We start from the raw sequence: 25,384 nt of genomic DNA, 5'->3' as shown, positions 1-25,384 counted from the left end.
TATTTTTTCAACTCTTCTGTGAAAAATCTCAAAGTAAAAAGCTGGGAAACAAAGGACCTTCATTGGCTCCTAGCTGTCTCGTGTTTTAGTTATTATCCTTGAATATATGTCCACTCTCTTCCCTTTTGCCTCAAGACCCTTCTGCCCTCATCAAAACCACTGTTACAGATTTGTGTTATGTCTTTTTAACAAAAATCATAACTCTAGGAAAGAGATTTTGAAAAGTAGGTTTAAAGACTGGTATAGTGAATTGATTATTTTACCTGAAAGTTAACATCTTCTTTCTTAAATATTAGTGCTCGAACTTCATCAGGATCTCCATTAAATATAGCTTGCACCAGTGATGGCTAAAATACAAGAGAGTAATAAAAACATTAATCACACCACACGGATGATTCTAAAGATATTTCCAAATAACTTTTAAATCTAAAATTTTTCTTCCCTATATCAACAATAATCATTTGCTTTCTGACATTAACCAAAAGTTTCATGAGGTCAAATTGTATGAAAGTATAGGATTCTTCCTTGGAAAGAAAAAAGGCAGCCTAATTAAAAAAAGAAAATCAATTCAGCATGACAAACTTAGGTAGTATAATAAACACAATCAGATTTTATTTTTTATGAGTGGAAGACTTTTGTTTATATATATGGTAAAAAGAAAGTCTTCCAAATACAAGTGTGACATCTCAACGTTTACTAGCAGGACACAACTTGTCAACATTAGCAGTTCTCAGGCCACGATGAGGTCCATGAAAGAATGCTTCTTTGAAAAGTTCTGTTTAGGGCATTGAAACAACTTGAATGGGTTAGTATTGCACGTACAAAGGTATAAATCCAAAGAAAGAAAATCTGGCTATTGATGAAAATCACTACTACTCAAAGATCAGAAAGTACTGCATACCTGAATAACCTGAAGAGGCAAACACGGGCATGTCTAAATATAACAACTTCTTAATCAACGACACAGCCTCTGTGATAAGGTATCATATTATACTAGGCAAACAAGAAGCCAATTGACAACAGCATTAAAAATAAGGTGAAGGATGAAGTCTGATTCTTTTTCATATAAAAGTCTTGCATGTAAATACATAAAATTCATTACAGGAAAGGCTGTGCCTCGGTGTTGCTGGTAGTACTTTCCTAAAACATACAGAGTTCCTCATTCTTGTTACATCAGCTTTTAAAACCACAAAATGAAAACAGAAACGTGGTTGCCATAACTACTATTCTCAAATTATTTTAAAGAAAATCTTTTTAAGTGATTAAGAGGTAGTAAGTCTGAAATGTTAAACATCTGAAAATCAGAAATGTGTATTTTATACACAAGTAATACTGCATCATATTTACACAGCTATATTGCTTTATTTTGGGTTTTTAATGAAACTAGTGAAAACTAACTTATGTTTATTCTTAAAAAAGAAAATTTACCCTACTAGTTCAGAGCACAGTAAACATATAAACTCTCATATCTTACCAATGCATTTCCAGAAGGTGTAGAGTATAGGGATTTATTTTCCTGTGGCAGTTTAGAAATGAATGCAGGAGATTCATCTTCTACCTCCTCCAAAACAACAATACACACTCGACTCATTCGCTCTTTTAAGTACTAAATTCTAAGCTATCTGATAAAAGTCACAGTCGGAAGAGCACAAGTGCACAAGTAGTTTTCCTCCTCTTCTGGACAACACTGAGAATCATCCTCTGAACAGAGCAGCTGTTTTTAAGTTAATAAGTACTACTGGAAAAACTGAAGTTTAAAATTATGACTACATAACTTTTAACTTCCTAAAAACAACAAAATCCAATTATTTTCTGTTGGGTTACTGCAATAACTTAAAAGAAACTTCACCTCGACATGTCAATAACTAAAACTGAGTCCAATACAAGCTCATTTAAAAATATTTTTCCCCTACCAAAATAGTCACATTGCTCTCTGTCTCACAGAAATTTACTTGCATAAAAAGATCACTGTTTTGGGTGACAACACCGAACGATACAGAATGAAATGAGAAACAACTGCTGTGACAGAAGACCATTACAGCTATACCCACTCTTGCCTACAAGGTCATATAGTTACCAGTAGCTGGCTTGCTAATAACTGAAGATAAAAAATAAAATCTCACTATTCTGTTTCCACTTCTAATTTATCTTCATTTCTTCAGCTTCACTGGTTTAATGCAGATACTATCCAGAAAAAAAAATACATCTAGAGCTCAGCAAAAATGCTTAAAAATGAAGCTCAGAGGTTGACAATTCTTTCTGTGTTTGGGAAAGAAAAAGAAACAACACTCTGCATTAATAGCAAAGCTGCAGTACATTTACATGCGATGAGTCAGACCACAAGAGACAACAGGACTCTTGGTACTAGAATACAGCTTGATTAATCCAGATACCCCATATAATAGAAGAAACACAGATAGCTTTATTCCCATCGATAGCATAAGCAAGGCAGAACGTTCATTCCTTTTCCATCAGGCAGTTGTCTGTGGCTGCTCCAGTGAAAGGACACAGGCACCAGGCAGAAATGGTGTTAGCGGAGAATCCTAATAGAACACGCAGGCTGCGAAGGAATTAGAAGGCATTTGAGCTCAAATTACAGCTTCAGGTTTTTCATTTTAAAAAGGAGAATGAGAAAAACCCCGGTAGTTTATCATTCCAGTGTTTCCTTTGATCTCCACATGAATACAGCTTCCATTAAATAGTCTTCATTCAGAGGAAAAAACAGCAGACTGTGCATCTTCTTTGAGCCAACTACTTTATTCAATCATCTGCCTCTGTGCCAATATAGTTTCCTTCCATCGCGAAAACCGCTACAGTTATCCTTTTCAGCAGGTTTCAGATGCTTTCCTCTTCCTCAGATGATCTTGTAAAACTCCACCGATAAAACTCCACCGATACCACCAAATGAGAAGGTCCTTAGAAAATATCTATTGAACCTCAGGACCGGCCCCACAGAAGCATTCCAACTGAGCAACAGTCTGAATAGCAAAGACTGCAGAACCGCAGGATGAAATGCCTAGTAATGCTCACATGTTACACTTACCAGAGATCTGAGCTACTGCTCAGGATGTAACTTCCTCTAGCAGGAGAAAAAAATAGTGCATTTGGACAGCCTTCACAATTAGAAGGTTCATGCCAGTTCTGTGACTAATCCAGATCAAACCGAAAAATTCTATAACTGAAAAATGAGTGCGCTTTTAACATTTTCCACTAAAAGCCACAAGGAAATCTGGTGTACTGCCTCTGCTGACTAACACTGGTTTTAGCAAGTAAACAATTCCAAACAGTTTAACTGCTTTCGTATGTTACAATATAGCAAATGTTTAACCCTGTAATGACAGCTGCAATAAGAATGCCTGCAGTGAACCCATAAAAGAGAATTCTTTTAATGATGGAGAAATATTTTCTGAGAATACAGAAACCATGAACCTAAGATTTTATTCTTATTTTATATCAAGACCATTTTTAATCTACCAGATGTATGTTATTTTCAAGATGCAAAGTTTAAACAAAAGAAATTTAAGATTTACTAATAATTTCTAAGTCACTGAATTTAATCATCATATTTTTAAAGGCAAAAAATAAAAATTTCATAATGTAGAAATCCTAACTAACATTCTATGAATCTTTGAATTTTCACCAAAGAAATTAAATAATTCTACCCTCCAATCTGGAAAAGGAATAAACTCTTAAAATCTGTTAAATAGCTACATAAAACTATCATTTTAAGTCTTTGGTACTAAATTATCTATACATCAAAAAGGCACAGGGTAATACAAAGAAAGCAAAGAATCTTCCTCTTCTATAAAGTTAATTTCCACAAAGGAATAAAGAAGTGCCAGAAACAACCAATTTATACTAGTTAGCATTTCTCCTCTTTCTCTGTTTACTCAATGATTGTAATTTTTCTTTTGGGAAATATCCCTAAGAATATGCCATGGTTCCCCTTCAATCCTTTTCTTTGTTCTATCAATCAGTATTTTTATTAATAAACATAATAGTTATTTCTGAACATTTATGATGTGCTAGGTGGTGTAAATTTTCATTTAATACAATAACCTTGTATGGAGGAAAAAGTAGACTCAGAAATTAAGTATTTTATCCAAACTCATGTAAATTAATAAAATTGCACCTAATTCCAAACAGGTACTCTTTCTAATCTATTCTGCTTCCACTGAGTGTACACACACACAGTCTCAAGATCTTTGCAACCTATAATACTATACTGTAAAAGTGATTTTAAAAGACAGGTAACCTATCATAGTTGTGAAAAGTTTAGGTAACGAGGGAATATACTATTTATTGGGATAATATTCCCAAACAAGTTATTTTTAAATGAGTATTTCAGGGTTAGTGTTACCTCACTCGTTTACGCCAGTTTACTTATCAAAACAAAAACAAAAAAAACAAGCATGATATATATAATTTAAGAACAAAAACCATTAAATACCAAAAAAACCTGTAACCCTAACATAATTGTACCAAGATATTAAAATATGCTAACATTTCACATAGTTGTATTTTAAAACAGAAAAAATGGTTTTAAGCTAAACATATGCAAATATTTTGACATACAAAAATGATGTTAACTATCTCCACATGGCTAAATCAAAAATATCATCTTGATATTTGAAATATCTGAAAATGAAACCATTATAGTAACCTTCTATATTCTATCTTCAGGGTTTCTTTCCTCCCTAAAACGAAATCTCTTTTTACATCGACAATTTTAACTTGTTTCAAAGTATCCAGTACATAAATTCACCTACTTAGACCTAAGCTGGTACATCCTGTTTATTGTTCTAGGCCAACTTCCATACTTAATTTAAGTTTTTCCCAACCAGAAAGCAAACTCCTTGAAGTCTGAAGGACCTGTGTTATATACATATTATTTCCTTCTACTTTCTTCCACCTGTAAATAATCTCACTGAAATGAATTCTATGATGTCACAAGACTCTGGAATAGAGTGGCAACATTATAAAGAACAATGGGGGGATTAATACAAACACACACACACACTTTAATCAGAAAATATAGGAGGCATTAAGGTGCAACAAAATGATTTTCACACCTCTAGCAGGTGAACAACTAAACGCAGAAGTTGACAGGATATAAAACAATGATATAGGATGACAGCTAAAACTAAGGGCTTAGGAGTCAGCCTACCTGAAGTTCACATTCTGATTCCATTACTTATTAGCTGGGTCTTTGGGCAAGACTCCTTAAAGCCCGAGTCTACATTTCTTCACATTTATAAAATAAGAATGAATAATAATCTCCAGAGATTTTAATCTAGGAGATATACTGTAATAGCACAGCGACTGAAAATGGAGGCTTTGTAGCCAAACTGCTTGTATTCTAAATCCAGCCTCCCACTAACAAACATAACTGTGTGACCTTCAGCAAGTTACTAAACCTCTCATTTCAACATCTATTAAAGGACATTAACAGAATCTACTTGATAGTGTTATTCATAGTATAAAGTTTACAGTTTAAAATAAAGATAATCTCATGATTATGGATATTTAGGGTAGTTGAATGATATCCCTTGCGAAGCCAGTGAGCAAATAGCGAGGTACTGACAACCTCTCCTCCCTACTGGTGAGGTGATTCAGATTGGTGTCTGGAGATCCCATTCAGTTGCTAAGTCTCTACCCTTTTCAGGTCTCTTGAGAGACTGCTAGAAGTTTGTCTTACACTCCAGTAACCAGACAAGAGTTTACTAAGTATTGTTGGGGGAGAGAGTAGTAAACTTAGGCGAGAAGTAGGACTATAGGTTTTTCCAGTCTTCTATATTCACTGTATTTTACAGTCTAGGGAAAGAGAAGGGTAAAAAGTACTGGCCCATGATATACTAGATAATCAAAGATACTGAGAGAGAAATACTTCAATATTTTTCATTATCTAAGTTAACAGCACCATATAATACTGTTTTATATCGTCTACTGAGTAAGACAGGCCCCTAACCTCAAGGAACTCACATCTTAAAGGAAAAGGAGAAAAGTAAATAAGTACTTAAGAAATTAGGAATGGAGAAAGTACATATGGTGAAAAATTACTGACAAAGAGTGTGCAAACTTAAGTTCAACCTTTTTTTCTTTCAGCTAAACAATGGCAAAGGGATGTGGGTTTTCCTTGAGGCACTTACTTTTTAGGCCAAATTAGATTAATTTTTTAATAAGCCAATCATTTCAACCCTGACAACTTCATAATACTCCCATTCTTTATGCTAAAATTTATCCTATCAAAAGGTTACTCCTACTCTTCACAGAACACATAATGGTAGAGCTGGTTTAAACCTTCATTTTACTGATAAAAAGTTTAACATCCTGAAAGATTATTTTTAGGTTCCTAATTTTGTTACATCAGAATTCTTTTTTTGAAACAAATGATTTTTCCTTTCTGCATAGAGATTCAACCCAAAGCTCATCTTATCTCTTACAATCTGGGAACTCCACACTGATTATCACAGAACAAAATACTTTATGCAGGGTGCATTAAGGGGCTACTCTGTGCCAAGTTAGTCTCTGAGTATTAACAAATAAAAAGCTTGTGGTGAAAGACAGAAGTGAGTTCAAACCACGTTTCAGAAATATTTCTCATAGTTCAAGAATCCTGAACAATCTTCTTGAGTTATGCCTCATCTGTCCATAAGACTTCAGAAAAAGTCTTATGAACAGATTTAAAAGAAAATGGGGTGGAAGGAGAGGGGGTGGAAAAAACCAAACAAGAGATAGCTGCTCTCTAGGCTACTGGTCAGATTTCTTTGTGATAGTATAGCCACTGCAAAAATGTCACTATTTATTTAAAAGAATGATGAATTCAAAATCCTTACAACAGATCAGATTTAATTCTCTGCATGTAATGTATTTATGAACTAGGCCATTTTTTAAATGTTTACCCAATCATACTTCCAAAATTGCTGACAACCAACGTATCTGAAGATCTCAAGTGGTTTGACACCACTGACACTTTACAAATGTAATTAACAAATTGTTAACCCTTCCATTATTAGCATTATTATGGACTGCATATTAACACATATTAATATTACATATTAATCTCATGTGTTCTTTGCAAAGATCTTCTGTATCCATTCTTCGCATCTTCCATTCAACTAGAACATTAGGTTTTTGGGTAAGTACAGAGCCTCACAGAACAAAGACTAGTTTCTCAGCTTCCCTTGAAGCAAGGAGCCACATGACAAAGTTCTGACCAGCATTTTAAGTAGAAGTGGTGTGTGCGTTTCAGAAAACTTCATAAAAGGACAAATGGCATATCCATCCTGCTTCCTGGAACATGGATGACTAGCTACCATCTTAAACCAAACAAGGACCAGAGTCTAGCATAGTGGAACAGTAGACTAAATGGGATCTGGGTCTCTGAGGACTTTGCGGGACAGAACTGCCATAAAAGTCCCAGAATGCCTACTTATCCACTTTTAGGTTAGAGAGAAACAAGAAGTTCTGCCTTGTTTAAGTCATTGTGATTGTGAGTTTCTTGTACTTGGAGCTGAACCTAAGTGATAATCTTACTCTTTCTTTAATGAGTAATCAGTGGGCATATATCCTTCCAGCCTTGTTCTTCCACCATCCATACTCTAGTATGGTATAGCTACTTACATTTTCAATAAACAAAATGAATTACAAACACTGGCTGCAACAAAATGTAATAGAAACAATAACTGACCAGAAAACAGCTCGAAGAACAATCCATTATATTACCCTTGGTAAGCAAAGGAAAATCAGTAGAGGAAGAAGGAGACAAACATTTATCAAAAATATTCTCAGTGAATCCTCAATCACCACTGCTAGGTACTATTATCCAATTTATATATGAGAAACAAAGGCTCAGTAACATCCAGTCAGTCAATGACTCATCCATTCATCTGTATTCATCATCTACTATGCGCCAGGTTTTCTGCTAGGCTGAGGAAACAAAATTATATATAAACAGTCAATCTTTGTTCTCTAGTGGAGTTTACATGCAAATAAATATTATATGACTACAAACTGTGAAAAATAATACAAGGAAAAAAATGGGGGATGGGAAGGAACTAGAGGAAGGCCCACGTGGCTGGGGCAGGCAATCATGAGGGACAATGGCAGATGTAGTCGGATAAATAGGTAAACTCAGATTAGACAGAGTCTTGTAAACCAAGTTATAAAGTTTGTATTTTTTATTAAGTGACTGAAAAATCACCAAAGATTTTTAAGTAAGGCAGTCATCATGATTTTCTTTAGAAAGATTATGTAGCTTTGGTGCAGAGAACGGACTGAAGGAGTAGAAGATGGAAGCCAAAGGACTAGTTAGGAAACTATTGCAGTAATCCAAAAGAGTGGGTAATTTGAGCTAGGATACTGGGCATGTAAATGGAGACACCCAGATATATTTTAGAAATAGGATTTATTGGAAATAAATGCTAATAGACTGGACCTAGGGGTGAGGGAGAAGGTGGTAATCACAAACAACTCCCAGGTTTTTGACTTAAGCAACTAGTGCTTACTAGAGTTTAAGCAATCTGGGCCTTCTTTAGCGTCTAAATTTATAAATGAGGAATATAATTTATTATATATCATATCTAAGGTCCCTTTAAGCTCTAAATAGGTTTCAAATCTTAATCCCAGGCCTGTACCTTAGCATTTACCTTCATGATTTGAAAATGAAGTATTAACAATCCTGAAGTTGCCTAATTCTAGGTGGGTATAAAAACTTCCTACAGGATGGTAAGATTTGGCTCAGTCTTACTCAAAGTTCAGTACATTGAAATAATCTAAAAGCCTTTTGGCAAGAATACCTTATTTTTAAAATCTTCACCAAAATTACAATAGCAACTGATGGAACAAATATTTAATACTATTTCCACTCTACTGTATGAGATTACAAAATGTCATGTATCGTCTCCACCTTCAAAGACCTTATGCAACTAACAATTTTTTGGATATGACACCAAAAGTGCAGGCAACAAAAGCAAATATAAAAAAGTGGGACCACATCAAATTAAAAAGCTTCTGCCCAGCAAAGGAAACCATCAACAAAATGAAAAGGCAACCTATGGAATGGGAGAAAATATTTGCAAATCATATATCTGATAAGGGGTTAATATCCAAAATATATAAGGAACTCATACAACTTGAAGGCAAAAAAACAAATAACCTGATTTTAAAAATGGGCAAATGACCTAAACAGATATTTTTCTAAAGAAGACATACAAATGGCTAACGGGTACATGAAAAGGTGCTCAACATCACCTATCATTAGGGAAACACAAAGCAAAACCACAAGGAGATTTCACCTCATACTTGTTAGGACGGCTGGTATCAAAAAGACGACATAAGCGTTGACAAGGAAGTGGGAAAAAGGGAACCCTTCTAAGCTGCTGGTGGGAACGTAAATTGGTACAGCCACCACGGAAAATGGTATGGAGGATCCTCAAAAAATTAAATATAAAACTACCATAAGATCCTGCAATCTCACTTCCAGATATATCTCCAAAGGAAATGAAATCAGTATCTTGAAGAGATGTCTACACTCCTGTGTTCACTGCAACATTATTCACAAAGTTAAGATACGGAAACAACTTAAATGTCTATCGATAGATGAATAGATAAAGAAAATGCAGTGTATGTATATAGAACAGAATATTTTTCAGCCATAAAAATGAAGGAAATCCGGGGCTGGCCCCGTGGCCGAGTGGTTAAGTTCGCGCGCTCCGCTGCAGGCGGCCCGGTGTTTCATTAGTTCGAATCCTGGGCGCGGACATGGCACTGCTCATCAGACCACGCTGAGGCAGCATCCCACATGCCACAACTAGAAAAACCCACAACGAAGAATATACAACTATGTACCGGGGGGCTTTGGGGAGAAAAAGGAAAAAATAAAATCTTTAAAAAAAAAAAAAAAATGAAGGAAATCCTGCCATTTTCAACAATATGGATGAATCTGGAGGGCATTATGCTAAGTGAAATAAGCCAGACACAGAAAGACAAATACATAAGACAAACACTTGAATGTGGAATCTAAAAAAGTCAAATTCATAGAAGCAGAGAGTACAATGGGGATTACCAAGAGCTTAGGGGTGAGGGAAATGGGGAGACACTGGTGAAAAGCCACGGACTTTTAGTTTTAAGATGAGTAAGTTCTGGATCTAACACACAGCATGGTGACTGTGGTTAACAATATGGTACTGTGTACTTTAACTTTGCTGAGAGTAGATCTTCCGTTCTTATCACAAAAGAAAAAAATGGTAACTATGTGAAGTGGTAGATGTATTAATTAACACACATTAGCTTGACTGTAGTAACCATTTCACAATGATTAGAAGATATTTGGTCCTGTCCAAAACATCCATAAGTCATTTGGTCCACTCCAAAAGGTCCCTGACATCTGGTCCTGTCAAAAAGGTCCATCAGACATTTGGTCCATGCCAAAAGGTCCTTGATATCTTGTCATCTTTGGTCCTTCCAAAACATCCATGGAGACATTTGGTCTATGCCAAAAGGTCCTTGATATTTGGCCCTGTCAAAACCATCTGGCATGGTCCAAATATCCTCATGGACGTTTTGGATGGGACCAAACGTCCTGCAAGTTTTCGTAATGTATAGGTATCTCAAATCATCATGTGGTATACTATAAATATATACAATTTTTACTTGTCAATTATACCTCAATAAAGCTGGGGGAAAAATACCTTATGTAGTCTAAATAAGGTACTATGTCATACACAAGAAAAACTAACCAGTACAAGGTAAGAACAGAAAAGATAGTAAAAGGCAGTATATACAGAAGACCTAAAAACAGAGGTCAAGACTATACCTGCCATTAATTCAATCACTGGTAAAAGTGCAGCATATGAATTTATTAATTGTAATTGATATATAAAGATATCTTCTAACTGACCGTTCTCTTAAAAAACGATGGCTTTTTACAAAGATATCCATAAACTTCCTTATTGCTACTTTTTTCTCTTCTAATTTACTGGAAGGGTGCTTTCTCAAAGAAACTGATGGTCTACTAGGTAGAATATTTAATATCAAAACTTGCTCTTCATGAAACACTATATCTATTTAACACTAAAACTATTTATAATGAAAGAATAATAGTTTAGCTACCCAAAGCGTAGAGAAGTTCATCTAATAGAAATATAAACTGAGTCACATACGTAATTTTAAATTTTCTAGTAAACACATTTTAAAATCGTGAAATAGGTGAAATTAATTATAACAATATATATATATATATTTTTAAAGATTTTATTTTTCCTTTTTCTCCCCAAAGCCCCCCAGTACATAGTTGTATATTCTTCGTTGTGGGTCCTTCTAGTTGTGGCATGTGGGACGCTGCCTCAGCGTGGTTTGATGAGCAGTGCCATGTCCGCGCCCAGGATTCGAACCAACGAAACACTGGGCCGCCTGCAGCGGAGCGCGCGAACTTAACCACTCGGCCACGGGGCCAGCCCCAATTATAACAATATTTTATGTAATCAAATATAACCAAAATATTATTTCAGCTGATACTCAATATAAAAAGTTACCAGATATTTTACATTTTTAATTAAATCTTCAAAACTTGTGTATTTTATACTTAGAATATATCTCAATGCAAACATTAAATTTTCATTGGAAATAACAGATTTATATTTAGATTTCACAAAATTTACATTGAGGATATAAATACACGTGCCCAAGTTGTTCCAAATATACTTAAAAGTTTTCCAATAACTGTTTTTTAATTAAAACTAAACACAATTAAGAATTCAGTTTCTCAGTTACATTTGCCAGCCACATTCGGCAAGTGACTATCACATGGTGCAACACTGGCTTAGACCTATAAGGACTTTTTAACAATTTAACTGTTCTACACAGTAACCTAAAATATGCTACCTACATTACAGTCTAAAGGAACAGAACATGTTTAGATTTTTATGGTGGCCCAGAGTCAGTAATGTGAATATACATTGCTAGTCTGTTCTATAGTAAAATAACCACATTAGGAGCTAGACGCCTTAGTTGACTCTTCCTAAATATTTGTGTCACCACTTGAATGGTTCATTAGTTCTCTTTTCTCTGTCTCTTTCCTCAAAAGACATACACACTTCTCTAATTTTATCACAATTATTAACCCTGGCTTGAGGACAACAACATGTTGTCTCATGAAGCAAAGTATATGAACTTCATAGGTGCCATTTTCTTCATTATTCAGAGGCCTCTTCCTATACGTTCGGGTTCCATACAGATTTCCTAAGTTGAAGTTAACAAAAGTCAGCCAGCTATCTGTCAGTACATTACTTTATTTCTTTAGGTACCTTCATTTTACTGTTGAAGAAAATGAAACTGGTCAAATGATTTTGATAGTTGTTTTCAATTCTAACACTTTATGATTTTATGTCCCTTTTCTGCTAAGAGTAGGTTGATTCATGAAAGGGAAGTACCAAAAGTGGTGGTGCTGATCATAGATTAGGTTTTTTCAATAAGTCTGGCTGTGAGGAAGAATAAATTGGGCAATATTTAACCCAAAAAGTATTAAGGAAAAAAAGGTAAAGAACAAGATAAACATGTTGAAGGCTAAAGAACTTAATTTTCAAAAAGGAAAGATACAGAGAGAGTGATCTCAGCCGGATGGTGGAATAAGAAGCCCATGGACAAAATGATCTATCAACAACACATGGACCAATTCCCTTTGTAAGAAATCCAGAAACTAGCTGAGAGGATTCTATACCCCTGGAGAATGCAAAACTAGCCACAATGAAGCCTACAGTAAAATTCAAGACACCCTCTCACTATAATCCCTACTCCAACACAGTGCCATAGTCAGCAAGAAGAAAACACCAACAGAAGAAACACACGAGAAAAAGAAATCAAAGCATATCAATACACAAAAATCAACGAAAGAAAAAGGAAGATAGCATGACAAGAAAAGAGAGACAAGAGAACTATTAGACAGAAAAGAAACAACAAAATGGCAATTGACTACTCCTTCCCTATCAATAATTACTTGAGATGTAAATGGATTAAACTAATCAATCAAAAGACACAGAGTGGCTGAATGGATTACAAAAACAAGATCCAACTATATGCTCTCTACAAGAAACTCATTTTAGATTTAAGGACACATGTAAGGCTGCAAGTGAAGGAACAGAAAAAGATATTCCATGCAAATAGTAATGAAAAGAAAGCAGGGGTGGCTAAACTTATAAACACACAAACTAGACTTTAAGTTAAAAGGGCCAATTCACCAGGAAGATTGTTTTATAAATATATATATATATATATATATATATATATATATATATATATATACACTCACATCAGAGCACCTAAATATATAATGCAAACACTGACACAACTGAGGGAGAAATAGTCTGCAATACAATAATGGTAACTGACTTCAATATCCCACTTTCAACAATGGATAGAACATCCAGACAGAAAATCAACAAGAAAACAGTGGGCTTGAACAACACTATAGACTAAATGGACCTAACACACACAGATGGAACATTCCACCCAAGAGCAGCAGAATATACACTCTTCTCAAGCACACACAGAACATTCTCCAGGATTGATGACATCTTAGGTCATAAAACAAATTTTAACAATTTTAAGAAGATTGAAATCATACCAAATATCTCTTCTGATCACAATGGAATGAAATTAGTAATGCACAGTAGAAGAAACACAGAAAAATTAATAAATATGTGGAAATTAATATACTCTTGAACAACCAATGGGTCAGAAAATAAATCAAAAGGGAAATTAGAAAATATCTTGAGACAAATAAAACGAAAATATAACATACCAAAACTTATGGGATGTAGCAAAAGCAGTACTAAGAGGGAGGTTTATAGTGATAAACACCTACATTAAAAAAGAAAGATGTTAACCTAACTTGAAGTTTCTTGTACCTCAAGGGTACAAGAAAACAAGAAAAAGAACAAACTAAGCCCAAAGTTAGCAGAAAGAAGGAAATACTCCAGATTAGACTAGAAATAAACAAAATAGAGAAGAAAAAAAAAATAGAAAAAACCCAGCAAATCTAAGAGTTGGTTTTTTGAAAAGATAAAACTGACAAACCATTAGCTATACTAAGAAAAAAAAGAGAATTCAAATAAATTGAGAAATGAAAGACGAGATGTTACAACTGATGCCACAAGGGGAAAAAAGGACCATTAAGAGACTACCACAAACAGAGGCCGGCTTGGTGGCACAGCAGTTAAGTGCGCACATTCTGCTTCTTGGCGGCCAGGGGTTCACTGGTTCAGATCCCAGGTGCGGACATGGCACCGCTTGGCAAAAGCCATGCTGTGGTAGGTGTCTCACGTATAAAGTAGAGGAAGATGGACATGGATGTTAGCTCAGTGCCAGTCTTCCTCAGCAAAAAGAGGAGGATTGGCAGTAGTTAGCTCAGCGATAATCTTCCTCAAAAAAAAAAAAAAAAAAAAAGAAGAGGCTACCATAAACAATTATATGCCAACAAATTGTGCAACCTAGAATAAATGGATATATCCCTAGAAACATAAAACAAACTAAGATTGAATCATAAATAGAAAATCTGAGCAGACATATAACTAGTAAGGAGACTGAATCAGTAATCAAAAGCCTCCCAACAAAGAAAAGCCCAAGACCAGATGGCCTTACTGGTGAATTCTACCAAACATTTAAAGAATTAATGCCAATCTTTCTTAAACTCTTCCAAAAACTGAAGAGGAAGGAACACTTTCAAACTCATTTTATGAGGTCACCATTACCCTGATAGCAAAGCCAGATAAAGACATTACAAGTAAAGAAAATCACAGGTCAATATTCCTGATGAACATAGACGCAAAAATTCTCAACAAAATACTAGCAAATGAAATTCAACAGCACATTAAAAAGATCACACACTATGACCAAGTGGGACTTATCCCTAGCATGCTATCACGGTTCATCATACAAAAATCAATTTGTGTGACAGGACATTAACAAAATGAAGGATTAAAAAAAAAAATAACATGATCACCTCAATAGATACAGAAAAAACATCTGACAAACTTCAACACCCTTTCATGATAAAAATTTGAAACAAACTAGGAATAGGAGAAAATTACCTTAACACAGGCCATATACGAAAAGCCCACAAATTCAACAGTGAAAGACTGAAAGCTCCTTCTGAGAAGATCAGGAACATGGCAAGGACGCTCACTCTCAATACTTCTATTTAACATAGTACTGTGATTCTTAGCCAGACCAAATAGGCAAGAAAAGAAAGAAGTGGCATCCAAATCAGAAAAGAAGTAAAACTACTTCTGTTTGTAGATGATATGATCTTATGTAGAAAATCCTTAAGACTCCACAAAAAAGCTGTTAAAACTAATTAATGAATCCATTAAAGGTGCAGGAACCAAAATCGACAAAAATCAGTGGTGTTTCTACACACTAAGAATGAACTATATGAAAAGGAAATTAAAACAATTTCATTTACAATAGCATCCTAAACAATAAAATACTTAGGAATAAACTTAGGAGATAAAAGACTTGTAAATTGAAAATTACACAACATGAAAGAAATTAAAAACGACCTAAATAAATGGGAAGATATCCTATGTTCATGGATTGCAAGACTTAATATTGTCAAAAAAAAGAAAAGAAAAGATATAGGAAAGGTGAATAACTAAAAAAAACCACTTAATTGGTGAAGGAAGATCACAGGGATGTAGAAAGGGGGGTGGGATTCTAGAATGGAGGTGGAAAAATTATCTTAAGTTATGAAGAGAGGATCTGTGTCCTCTGAAACAAGAGGAAAGGGTTGATGTGGGTAAGTTAATAAGTCGGAGAAAAAGGATAATGTTGAAAAGGCATAGGAATGAATGTTTAGCAATTGAAAGTAATGGGTTGTGAGGGATAGGTTGGATAGTAACAGAATTACAGAACCGAAGGCAGTTTCAGTAGAGGAGACAAGTTGGGGGGTTTTGGTCATTAGAATATGTGGTTAGAGCCAAGTGGAGAGGATCACTGGTGTGGAGGTTGTTAAATTGTGAAGTATGATGTTCAAGATGTCATCTACAAAGAAAGGAAATCAGCTAGATAACTGAGACAACTATGATCCAGATACAGAAATCGGGAGTGAGATTTGATAGACAACAGTGACAAGAAATAGAAGGGTCATCTAGCCAGATGGCATGTGCCTCGAAAGAAGGAAGGTTTTTATAGGTAGGTAAACTAGTGCCATTTTAATAGCTATAGCAGGGGCTAGAAGAATGCTGACTCTGCTCCCCTCTCTCCTCCCAAAACACACACACACACACACACACACACTCCTAAGATATACTGGCTGTGAGCAAAGGAACAGTTAACACTTGAGAAGACCTCTGGAGAAGCATGTACTTATGAAAACATTTACTTTCATTAAGATAGGAGATAGAATGGGCTTTCTGGGAAGAATATAGCTTCAAGAATTATATATGAGAACTTAAGGCCTAAATCAGTATTTAAATGACTGTTTCCAGACTTGACTCTTGAGAGAAATAATTCCTTCCTTTGAAAAGTATGCAAGGAAAAAATTTTAACAAGCCAAATATATGTAAACTACTATACAAGTAGTTTTCTAGAATATACCCAATACGCCAAAACTAAGGGAGAAACGGAAAAAACTTACTCTGTTGTCAAGTACGTAGTACTGCATTTAAGCAATATTTTTAAAAGTTAGATTTTCTTCAAAATTTGATTATCTCAAGAAGTAGCTTGAAATTAAAAAATATTTATCACTCAGACTGGATTGAAAGCCAGACTGAATCAGTTTTTTTAAGCTGTGTTACTTTCAAATATCCTATTTGATCTGTCTGTTATTACTATAATTTTTGGCTGGGAATTATGTTAACTAGCAGCATCTCTGGCCTGTGACTTATGTCTTACCAGGCTCAGAATAAACACATTCTCTGAAATATAAGCACATTATTATTATTATTGTTATTATTATTATTATTTTGGAGGAAGATCAGCTCTGAGCTAACTACTGCCAATCCTCCTCTTTTTGCTGAGGAAGACTGGCCCTGAGCTAATATCCGTGCCCATCTTCCTCTACTTTATACGTGGGACACCTACCACAGCATGGCTTTTGCCAAGCGGTGCCATGTCCGCACCCAGGATACGAACTGGCAAACCCCGAGCCGCCAAGAAGCGGAACATGCAAACTTAACCGCTGCACCACCGGGCCAGCCCCTATAAGCACATTATTACCTGCATAATTAGCAATCTTTCAGCAACTGTATCAAAGACCACTTAGGCTCAATATTACAATTAGCAGAGAGTAAAATTTTTATTTTAAACTAGCTGAATTTCTGTCTTTCTTTAAAAACGATTGCGGAAAGGTTATCTTCAATTCATGCTGGTTTCTGCAATGTGGTAACATTGGGGCAAATGTAGTACAAAGTTACTGCACTTTAAAAGCTGAAGGGAGAAAATGTTCAATTTAAAAAGAAGTTGCTATGGTTACCCAATGTTTACCTTTATAAGCAATAATTTACATGCGACGTCCAAGGAATTCCCACAAGTGCAGTAAGAACAGTAGCTGAAGTATACACTAGTTATTTCACACACAAACAGGAACTGCATATGCCACTTCCATTTCAAAGTAACTATCATTTGGGAAATACTAAAGAAAAATGATTCACATCTTTCCAAACCGTAGAAGGGTGGAGACAAAAATACCAAATGTAACTATTTTAAAATTCAAGTGATGACTCAGATAGTTTAGAACATTTTCATATTCTTTCGTTCCCTTTATTAGAGTGCTATCTAAAATTTTATAAAGTAGTGTCTATTGTTGAAAGAAGGAAAGGGTGTTTCTAATGTGTTTCAGGCATGGAACTCCTTTTGCATAAGTAGATTTTCATGTCCTTGATAAACTTGTAAAAAGCCATGATTATACTTAACATTACTCCAGAGTAAAACAATGTTAATTCCTTTAGATGTAGCCAATTTTTAACTTCTTAAATGGAAAGAAGAGGCCTCTATCAGAATTGATAACTAGCTCATTCTTAACTAACTGGATGGTTAAACCTGCTATCAGTTACTGTATTACAGAAATTTTTTTGTCTGTCTTGTTCAGTCAGAATATTCAGTATTGCGAGAATACCTAGAAAACTTCTGACCTCAATATAATTCTAATGTGACCTTATAATTATGAGGCTCCTCATTACATCTTAATGGGCCTTCCAGCAAGCATCTACTTTTCTGCATAAGAGACGATCTTGATATTAGAGCTAGCCTAAGCTACAAAAAAATAGAATGTTATAATCAACTGGCTTAAACAATAAAGAGACCTATTGTCCTTAACAAGAAATGAAATAAGGTAGCTCTGAAATGACTGACTCAGTTATTCAATGCTATCACATAGAACACCTATGCTTCTCCCAGCTTTTCTCTGTGAGACTCAGCATGGACCTTAGGATAATTCCCTTCATAGTCACAAGATACCTGCCATACTTCACGGCATCATGTCAGACACATTTTGTTGTCTAGGAGAAGGGAGAGTGAGTTTCCTTCTATGTCTCCTTATTTTAGGTGCAAGGAAGACTTTCCTAGGAGCTACCTAAGCTGACTTTCCAAGACATGTGACCAGACGTGGCTCACAAGTTCCTTGCCAAACAAATCACTACCAGGCACAGCAGTATTACTATGACTAGCTTACACTATTAGGGATTTCTCCAAGTTATGTAGGATAGAGGTGGGTACCCAAACAAAAATGGGGCGCTGCAGGGAAGGAAGCAAGTAATAGCCGGTGAGTAGACAACCAACAGTATGCTATGCACTACGCAGAAAAATTAAATCTTAGCATTTTATTTCAACAATTTCCCCACCATTACGAAGTAATCACAACACACTAGTACTCGACGATACTTTGAGGGCTCTAGAGATTTATTTTTAAAAGGGAAAAAAAATGTCATCAGTAATTTATCTTAAAACAGACTAAAGGCAATCAATCTATAAACGCTATTGACAAAAGAGAATAGTATGCTTTAGAACATGAAATAGTAAAACAAACTTTAATTTTGACCAGTTAAAATGAAAGTTTTATCTCAGAAATGTTTATTATTAATCTCACTTTTCTCGCCCAGGAAAAGTAAGGCTAATTACTAGATAGGTCAAACCGCATCTAGAGTAATGAGACTGGAAGACATTCAAAGAGGGTGCCAGGATAACGGTGTCTAAAAACCATGTCCTAAGTATCAATGAAGCGAAAGGTGTTTTGTCTGAAAAGGGGTCAGGGAGAATATGATAGCTTTAAAATATCTGAAGTGCTGTCATTGTGAAGAGAGACCAAACTGCATAGTTCCAGAGAGAAGAACTAGGATCAATGAACAATAACAAGCAGGAAGATAAAATCTGGTTCAAAATAAATAGTACTTTTGATAGCATTATTATATCTGAATGTGGAACAAGGCTGGCTGCCCATATGGAGCAGGAATGAATATCCCAGGTAACTTGAAGACCTATGATGGTTCTAGGCACTTTATGTATACTCAGTTGTCATAACATGCCTGCAAAGTAGTTTTTAATCCCGATTTCACAGATAAAAATCTGGTCTAGACAAGTTAAACACTGGAAATTACACGGCCAAGAAGTGGAGAAAACTGGATTCTAACCCAGGCCCATCTGTCTCCAAAGCCTGGCTCTTCTCACATATCACACATGTAAGAGAAGTTAAATTAGCAGTTAAGGAAGTAAATGGGATTTCTGAATTGGTGAGAACCAAGTATCATCTGATTTGAAGTCCCTTCCAAAATTAACATGCCAGAAACAAAAAGCATTACTGCCTTCCATTTATATCAGTACGTCCTAGGTTAAGAATGCTTTCACATCTATTCTCACACTGGTTCCTCACAGCTACGCTTTAAGGTTAAGTAAGCTAAGGAGGCATTATCTTTCGTCATTCTACCTCAGAGAGTAAGAGGATGACAACAATGAATTCTTTCAACTTCCTTCTAATTTACATCCAAACATATTTGTATTTTCAATTTCTTCCTTCTGATCTTTCATTCATTCAGTAGTGATTTATTAGAAACTTCTTACATGCCAGGTACCAAACCTCAAGGACTTCATAGTCTTATGGGAAAAGCTTACAGTCACAGAGGAAAAGTAAGTTTATTCAAAAATATTTCCATCTTCTTATAGATCTTACTTTATCCATTCTGATTCCTTTTTAATGTCACTTTGATTTATTCCTCCTTGCTGTCTCTGTTCCTTCCTCTTGGCCTACAAAAAACTTCTCTGCCTCCCTAAAGAGCTACCACTCCATTTCTTACTTATTTCACCCTACTGCAATCTGACTTCCATACTCATCACTCAACTGAACCGCTCTAAGGTCACAATGATAACCTACTGCAAAATCTTCATTTTTCCCCAACTACTCTACAATACTAGACATCAATCATCTTTATTAAACTTTCTCCTTGCTACTTCCATAAAATTTTCACATATTTTTCTAAACCTTCTTTTCTAGCCCCTTTCACTTGGCTTTTCTTCTACCAGTCACGCTTAAATATTGGCTTTCCTTTCAGCCCACTTCTCTTTCTCCCAGTCTACAATCTCTTTCCGGACAATCTCATCTATTTCTATAATATCAGCCATCATCTATGCGATACTTTCAAGTGTTTATTTCGACTCCTAACCTCCAGACACAACTTCCGAATGCTCAATGGGCCATTTTACCTGCATATTCCAAATTATCTCAGACTCAGCTTATCAAACTTCAACTTATCATCTCTACTCTACTCCCCCAAAGTGCTCTTTTTCTGAAATTCCCAGGTTGGCTAACAGTAATGGCATCACCATATACACAGTAGCCCAGAATACAAAAAAGCTTATCTAGAAGCCTTCTTTTATTTCATCTCCCAGTTCTAGTTAGTCACCAAGTTCCAGGCATTTTATTTAAAATGTCCCTGGATTGTCTTCCCTCATAGTGACCTAATTCAGATCTACTTCAGTCCTCACCTAAGTTATCAAAACCATCTCCTAACTAATGTCTCAACTCTCGGCTTTCCTTTCTCCAAGCTCTATTCATCCTTGTAGTAGACTTGGGTTCTTTCACAAGAATCCCTTCCTTTACAGAGTGTATCTATCTGGTCCAGAGATATATAAGAGACCCAGGACTGGCCAGAGTACCATCTACTCCTTGCCACATGCATAGTTCAAACTTTTACTGAGGCATCATTGATAACAAAACATTAAAAACAACCTAAATGGTGAACAATGATTTAAAACACAGTCTATACCACACAATGAAACAATGATATTTAGAAACCAAATTTTTAAAGAATTTTTTAAAACGTGGGACAATACTCATAAAAACGTTAAGTGGAACATAACATTATGTATGATTCTAATTATGTAAATAATGAAGATCAGAAAGATTTTTTTTAAAAAAGCAGTAACAGGAGACTAGTTAGATCAGTGGCAGGATTATGGGTAATTTGTTCTTTCCTTCATATGTTCACATATTTGTTTTCTTCTGAGTAACATTCCTCCTTAGTCATGACTTGCTAAAGTCAATCACTACTTTACAGGTAAGAAAAATAAATCCTAGAGGGGTTAAATGACACAAGTTCACACTCCAATGTGAAGTAATAAGAGTTAAGACCAAAACTTGAGCAATGCTTAAGTGCAGACTCACTGTTAAGAAACAAACCTGCAAAGCCAAAGCCATTTAGCCCACAGCTCCAGAGAACGTACAATAGCTGGGCAGTGAATGTAGACCAAGACTGTCGAAACTTTAAACTTGCTGAGCTACAACAATCTCTAAGTTCATACCTTAAAAGCTATCAAATAGCGAGTGAAGAGCAGGCTACAAGAAGGGGTAATTTAAGATGCTTGCTTTTATAACTTTGTGTTTATATAAATAATCCTACAAAGAAGAAAAGGAAATAATGACACACTGGATTACAGAAAAAAGGCCTCAGACAAAGTTGTTTAGAGACACTGATATTCTAGAGCCTGTGCTTACTTTGCTTTTTTTTTTTCCTTTTTGAGGAAGACTAGCCCTGAGCTAACATCTGCTGCCAATCCTCTTCTTTTTGCTGAGGAAGACTGGCCCTGAGCTAACATCTGTGCCCATTTTCCTCTACTCTATATGGGGGACACCTGCCACAGCATGGCTTGATAAACAGTGGGTAGGTCTGTGCCCGGGATCTGAACTGGCAAATGCCAGACTGCAGAAGCAGAACATAGCAAATTTAACTGCTATGCTACCGGGCTGGCCCCTTATTTTGAAGTGAATGCTTTATTACATGAGATTATTATTTCCCTAAATTTGGATCTCCCCAACATTGTTCGATCCCAGGTAAACTCTATAGATCTAAGTATTCAAATTCATTCAAGCAGGATAACTGTCAAAAAGTAATTTGGGGGGTTGGCCCCGTGGCCGAGTGGTTAAGTTCGCACGCTCCACTGCAGGCAGCCCAGTGTTTCGTTGGTTCGAATCCTGGGTGCGGACATGGCACTGCTCATCAAACCACGCTGAGGCAGCGTCCCACATGCCACAACTAGAAGGACCCACAACGAAGAATATACAACTATGTACCGGGGGGCTTTGGGGAGAAAAAGGAAAAAAATAAAATCTTAAAAAAAAAAAGTAATTTTGTAACCAATAAAAGAATCTGGACATATAATATTTGTGGAATAAAAGGCTACAAGGAAAGGAGTGTGGACGGCTACTAGAGAAGAGAAAAAGATGAAATGATCACCAAGGGTAATTTTAAAAGCCTGAGGTATCTGTGTTTTTTTTAACATTACAAATTAAGAAATTGTGTTTTATTTAGATGGCATTTAAATTACAGTACCATCTAAAATCAAAGCATCTAAAATGTTTCTAAGGTAGTGGACTGAAGATCAGAAAATATAGTCAGGTATAGCTCTTAACCATTTCATACAAAATAATTTATCTTTTTAAAAATAATTAGATTACATATCATATCATAAATGATAGTTATGGTTCACTAGTTTTAATATGCCTATCTTTATGACAAACTATTATCACTACCTTAATTTCATTGTTCTTTATGATGAATTTTAAAATAATTCCTTATGTAAATTTAGAAAGTTCGCAAAAACCAAGGCAAAAGCACCATCCAGTGGTAAAAGATTAAAATTACAACTTATACAATGATCACTTGGCACAAGTAGTTAAATTTGTGACTCTGCAGGGTCTCTAAAACACATTACCAGGAAACAAAAAATAAATGGGCTATGTGATATTCACGATGTCTGCTATTGTTACGATTCTCTCAATCAAATTTTATCCTTATTATCTTCAGTTTGACATTTTTTTCTTTTTCTGACTTGCCCACCCATTACCCAAATGCTTGACTGAATTAGGACAGAAGTATTACAAGATTCAACTAAAGCCTTTATTGAGCCAGAAGTGAGAAAACAGTTTATAAAGAACAGAAATAAGGTGTGTGAGGGATGAATTTCCAACGGAATTCTAGTGGGCAAGAGCCATTCCAAGGAACACAAATGAGGGTCATCTCATGTACTTTTTTCTAAGTGATAATTTGGTAGATAATCCTGAAAGCTCAGGTAAAGACTCACAATTGGTTAATTCGAACAGAATTCAGAATTCCTAAAGAGAATATGAATCCCAAAAGTGACTGAAATTATCGCAATTTGAAGAACACAACCTAATAAATAATTAATAATAATGTTTTCCCAATAATCTGCTCCTCGCTACCAGAATATAGATGGATAAAAGCTTTCAGCTTCCAACAAAACAGCTTTCTAATCACCTCCTCTTCTTTAAAGAAAAATAAAAAGTTCAATCTAAGAAAAAATTATAACAAATACCCACTAAGAGTGATTTTTTGTTTTAAAACAACTTTTCATCAAGTCTACTTAATATCAAATGATATTACTGTTTGGATCATAAAATATTTAACAGAAAGTACACCAAGCTGCAGCTAAGTCATGGTAAAGAAGCCAATTACTGGGCTATAGCTTCTTCCTTTCTACAGTATCTTTCAGTATGTTTGAATTTCACAAAAGATGACTAACAAACAATGCCAATGATATCAAACTAGCTTATATTGTCTTCACTAGTGCCTTCAGTCTAACACCTCTAGGTTTAATGAGATTTTTTAACTACTTTTACTAAAAACACAGGAGTCATTCACATAATTAAGGTTCCCCAGTGATTACTGAATGGCTGGTAATGCTTACTGTGTGCACCACAAACATGTAACATTTTAGAAAATGAGCTATGAGCAAGGTGATGCATACAGCTGGACAAGAGAAAGATGAAAACATCTAGTAATTTGTTAGTTTTTCAGGATAAAATAAAACTAACTGCAGTACTATTATTTTCAGCTATTTGATATTCTCTTCTCCAAACTATAACACAGAGATCTTAAATTAGATTTTTAAGCTCCTCCACTGAAAATCTATTTGAATTATTAAGTAAGTTGCTATACTAAGTTTTCCACCCACACAGGGCCCCACTACACTTATAAACAAGATGTCTACAACAAAAGATTTTGGCTGACACCAAGTATTTATTCATATACAGTTGTGTATAAAAGCTAAGTTTAAGTTATCAAGAGGCATAAACAGCAACAATCTAAGGAATTACAAGAGCTGCCTATACTAATGCAGAGAGACTACTGGAAAACAACCTACCATAATAGGAATTCCCATACTATTTTCCTCTGGTGGAAGCAGTAGTTGTATTGTTTCAATTCCAATCTCAGGCCTGTAGTAGAAAACAGATATCAAAAGCAAGAATATGCTGACCCTACAAATGAAGGGCTATGTTATAAAAATAACTAGTACCTTAATAAAACAGTGAATTATTAGATAATCTTCAAAATCTTACTTATTCAGAACTTAGTTTTACCTTTCTATCAAGAAATAAAACTATTAATCTGTGTAAAAAGACAGAGTTTTTTAAAGATTTTCTTTATATATGAACCAATCCTTATTGGATTCTCATAAACACAAAAAGTGTAGCTTGATTCTTAGAATCACTAACAAGAAGATATTCTCATTAATCAAAAAAAAAAAAGAAAAAGAAAAAGAACTATTCAAATATATTCACTATAACATAATGAAATAATTCCATGGTGATGTCTTAATCTAAGAAACTGTCTATAAAGTACAAAATCTTCAATCTATAGAATTTCTGAATATTTAAAACATGTTGTTTTTATTTTTTTAAGTATGCTTTTTTGGTGAGGAAGATTGGCCCTGAACTAACATCTGTTGCCAATCTTCCTCTTTTTTTTTTTTTTCTTTTCTCCCCAAAGCCCCAGTACACAGTTGTATATTCTAATTATATGTCATTCTAGTTCTTCTATGTGGGATGCTGCCACAGCACAGCTTGATGAGTGGTGCGTAGGTCGGCGCCTAGGATCTGAAC

At 35.2% G+C, this 25,384-nt stretch overlaps 1 protein-coding gene across 7 annotated transcripts in view; it reads right to left on the bottom strand.

The window, feature by feature from the left end:
• The window catches only part of ANKRD28 (ankyrin repeat domain 28), a 197,803-nt gene that overhangs the window by 106,808 nt on the left and 65,611 nt on the right, over window positions 1-25,384 (bottom strand). For 3 of the 7 annotated variants that reach the window (XM_046657561.1, XM_046657587.1, XM_046657594.1), the window contains exon 2: window positions 264-347. In XM_046657561.1, the coding sequence (XP_046513517.1) occupies window positions 264-277 (14 nt within the window). In that variant the 5' untranslated portion in view covers window positions 278-347. Of the gene's footprint in view, window positions 1-263; window positions 348-1,474; window positions 3,012-24,645; window positions 24,719-25,384 lie in introns of those variants that run through there. The other 4 variants (XM_046657551.1, XM_046657577.1, XM_046657543.1 and 1 more) reach the window with 3 other exon arrangements.

Source organism: Equus quagga, chromosome 1 (genome assembly GCF_021613505.1).
Source record: "Equus quagga isolate Etosha38 chromosome 1, UCLA_HA_Equagga_1.0, whole genome shotgun sequence".
Lineage (NCBI taxonomy): Eukaryota > Metazoa > Chordata > Mammalia > Perissodactyla > Equidae > Equus > Equus quagga.
Note: the sequence above shows the minus strand (reverse complement) of the source record. Positions and strands in the feature narration are given on the sequence as shown.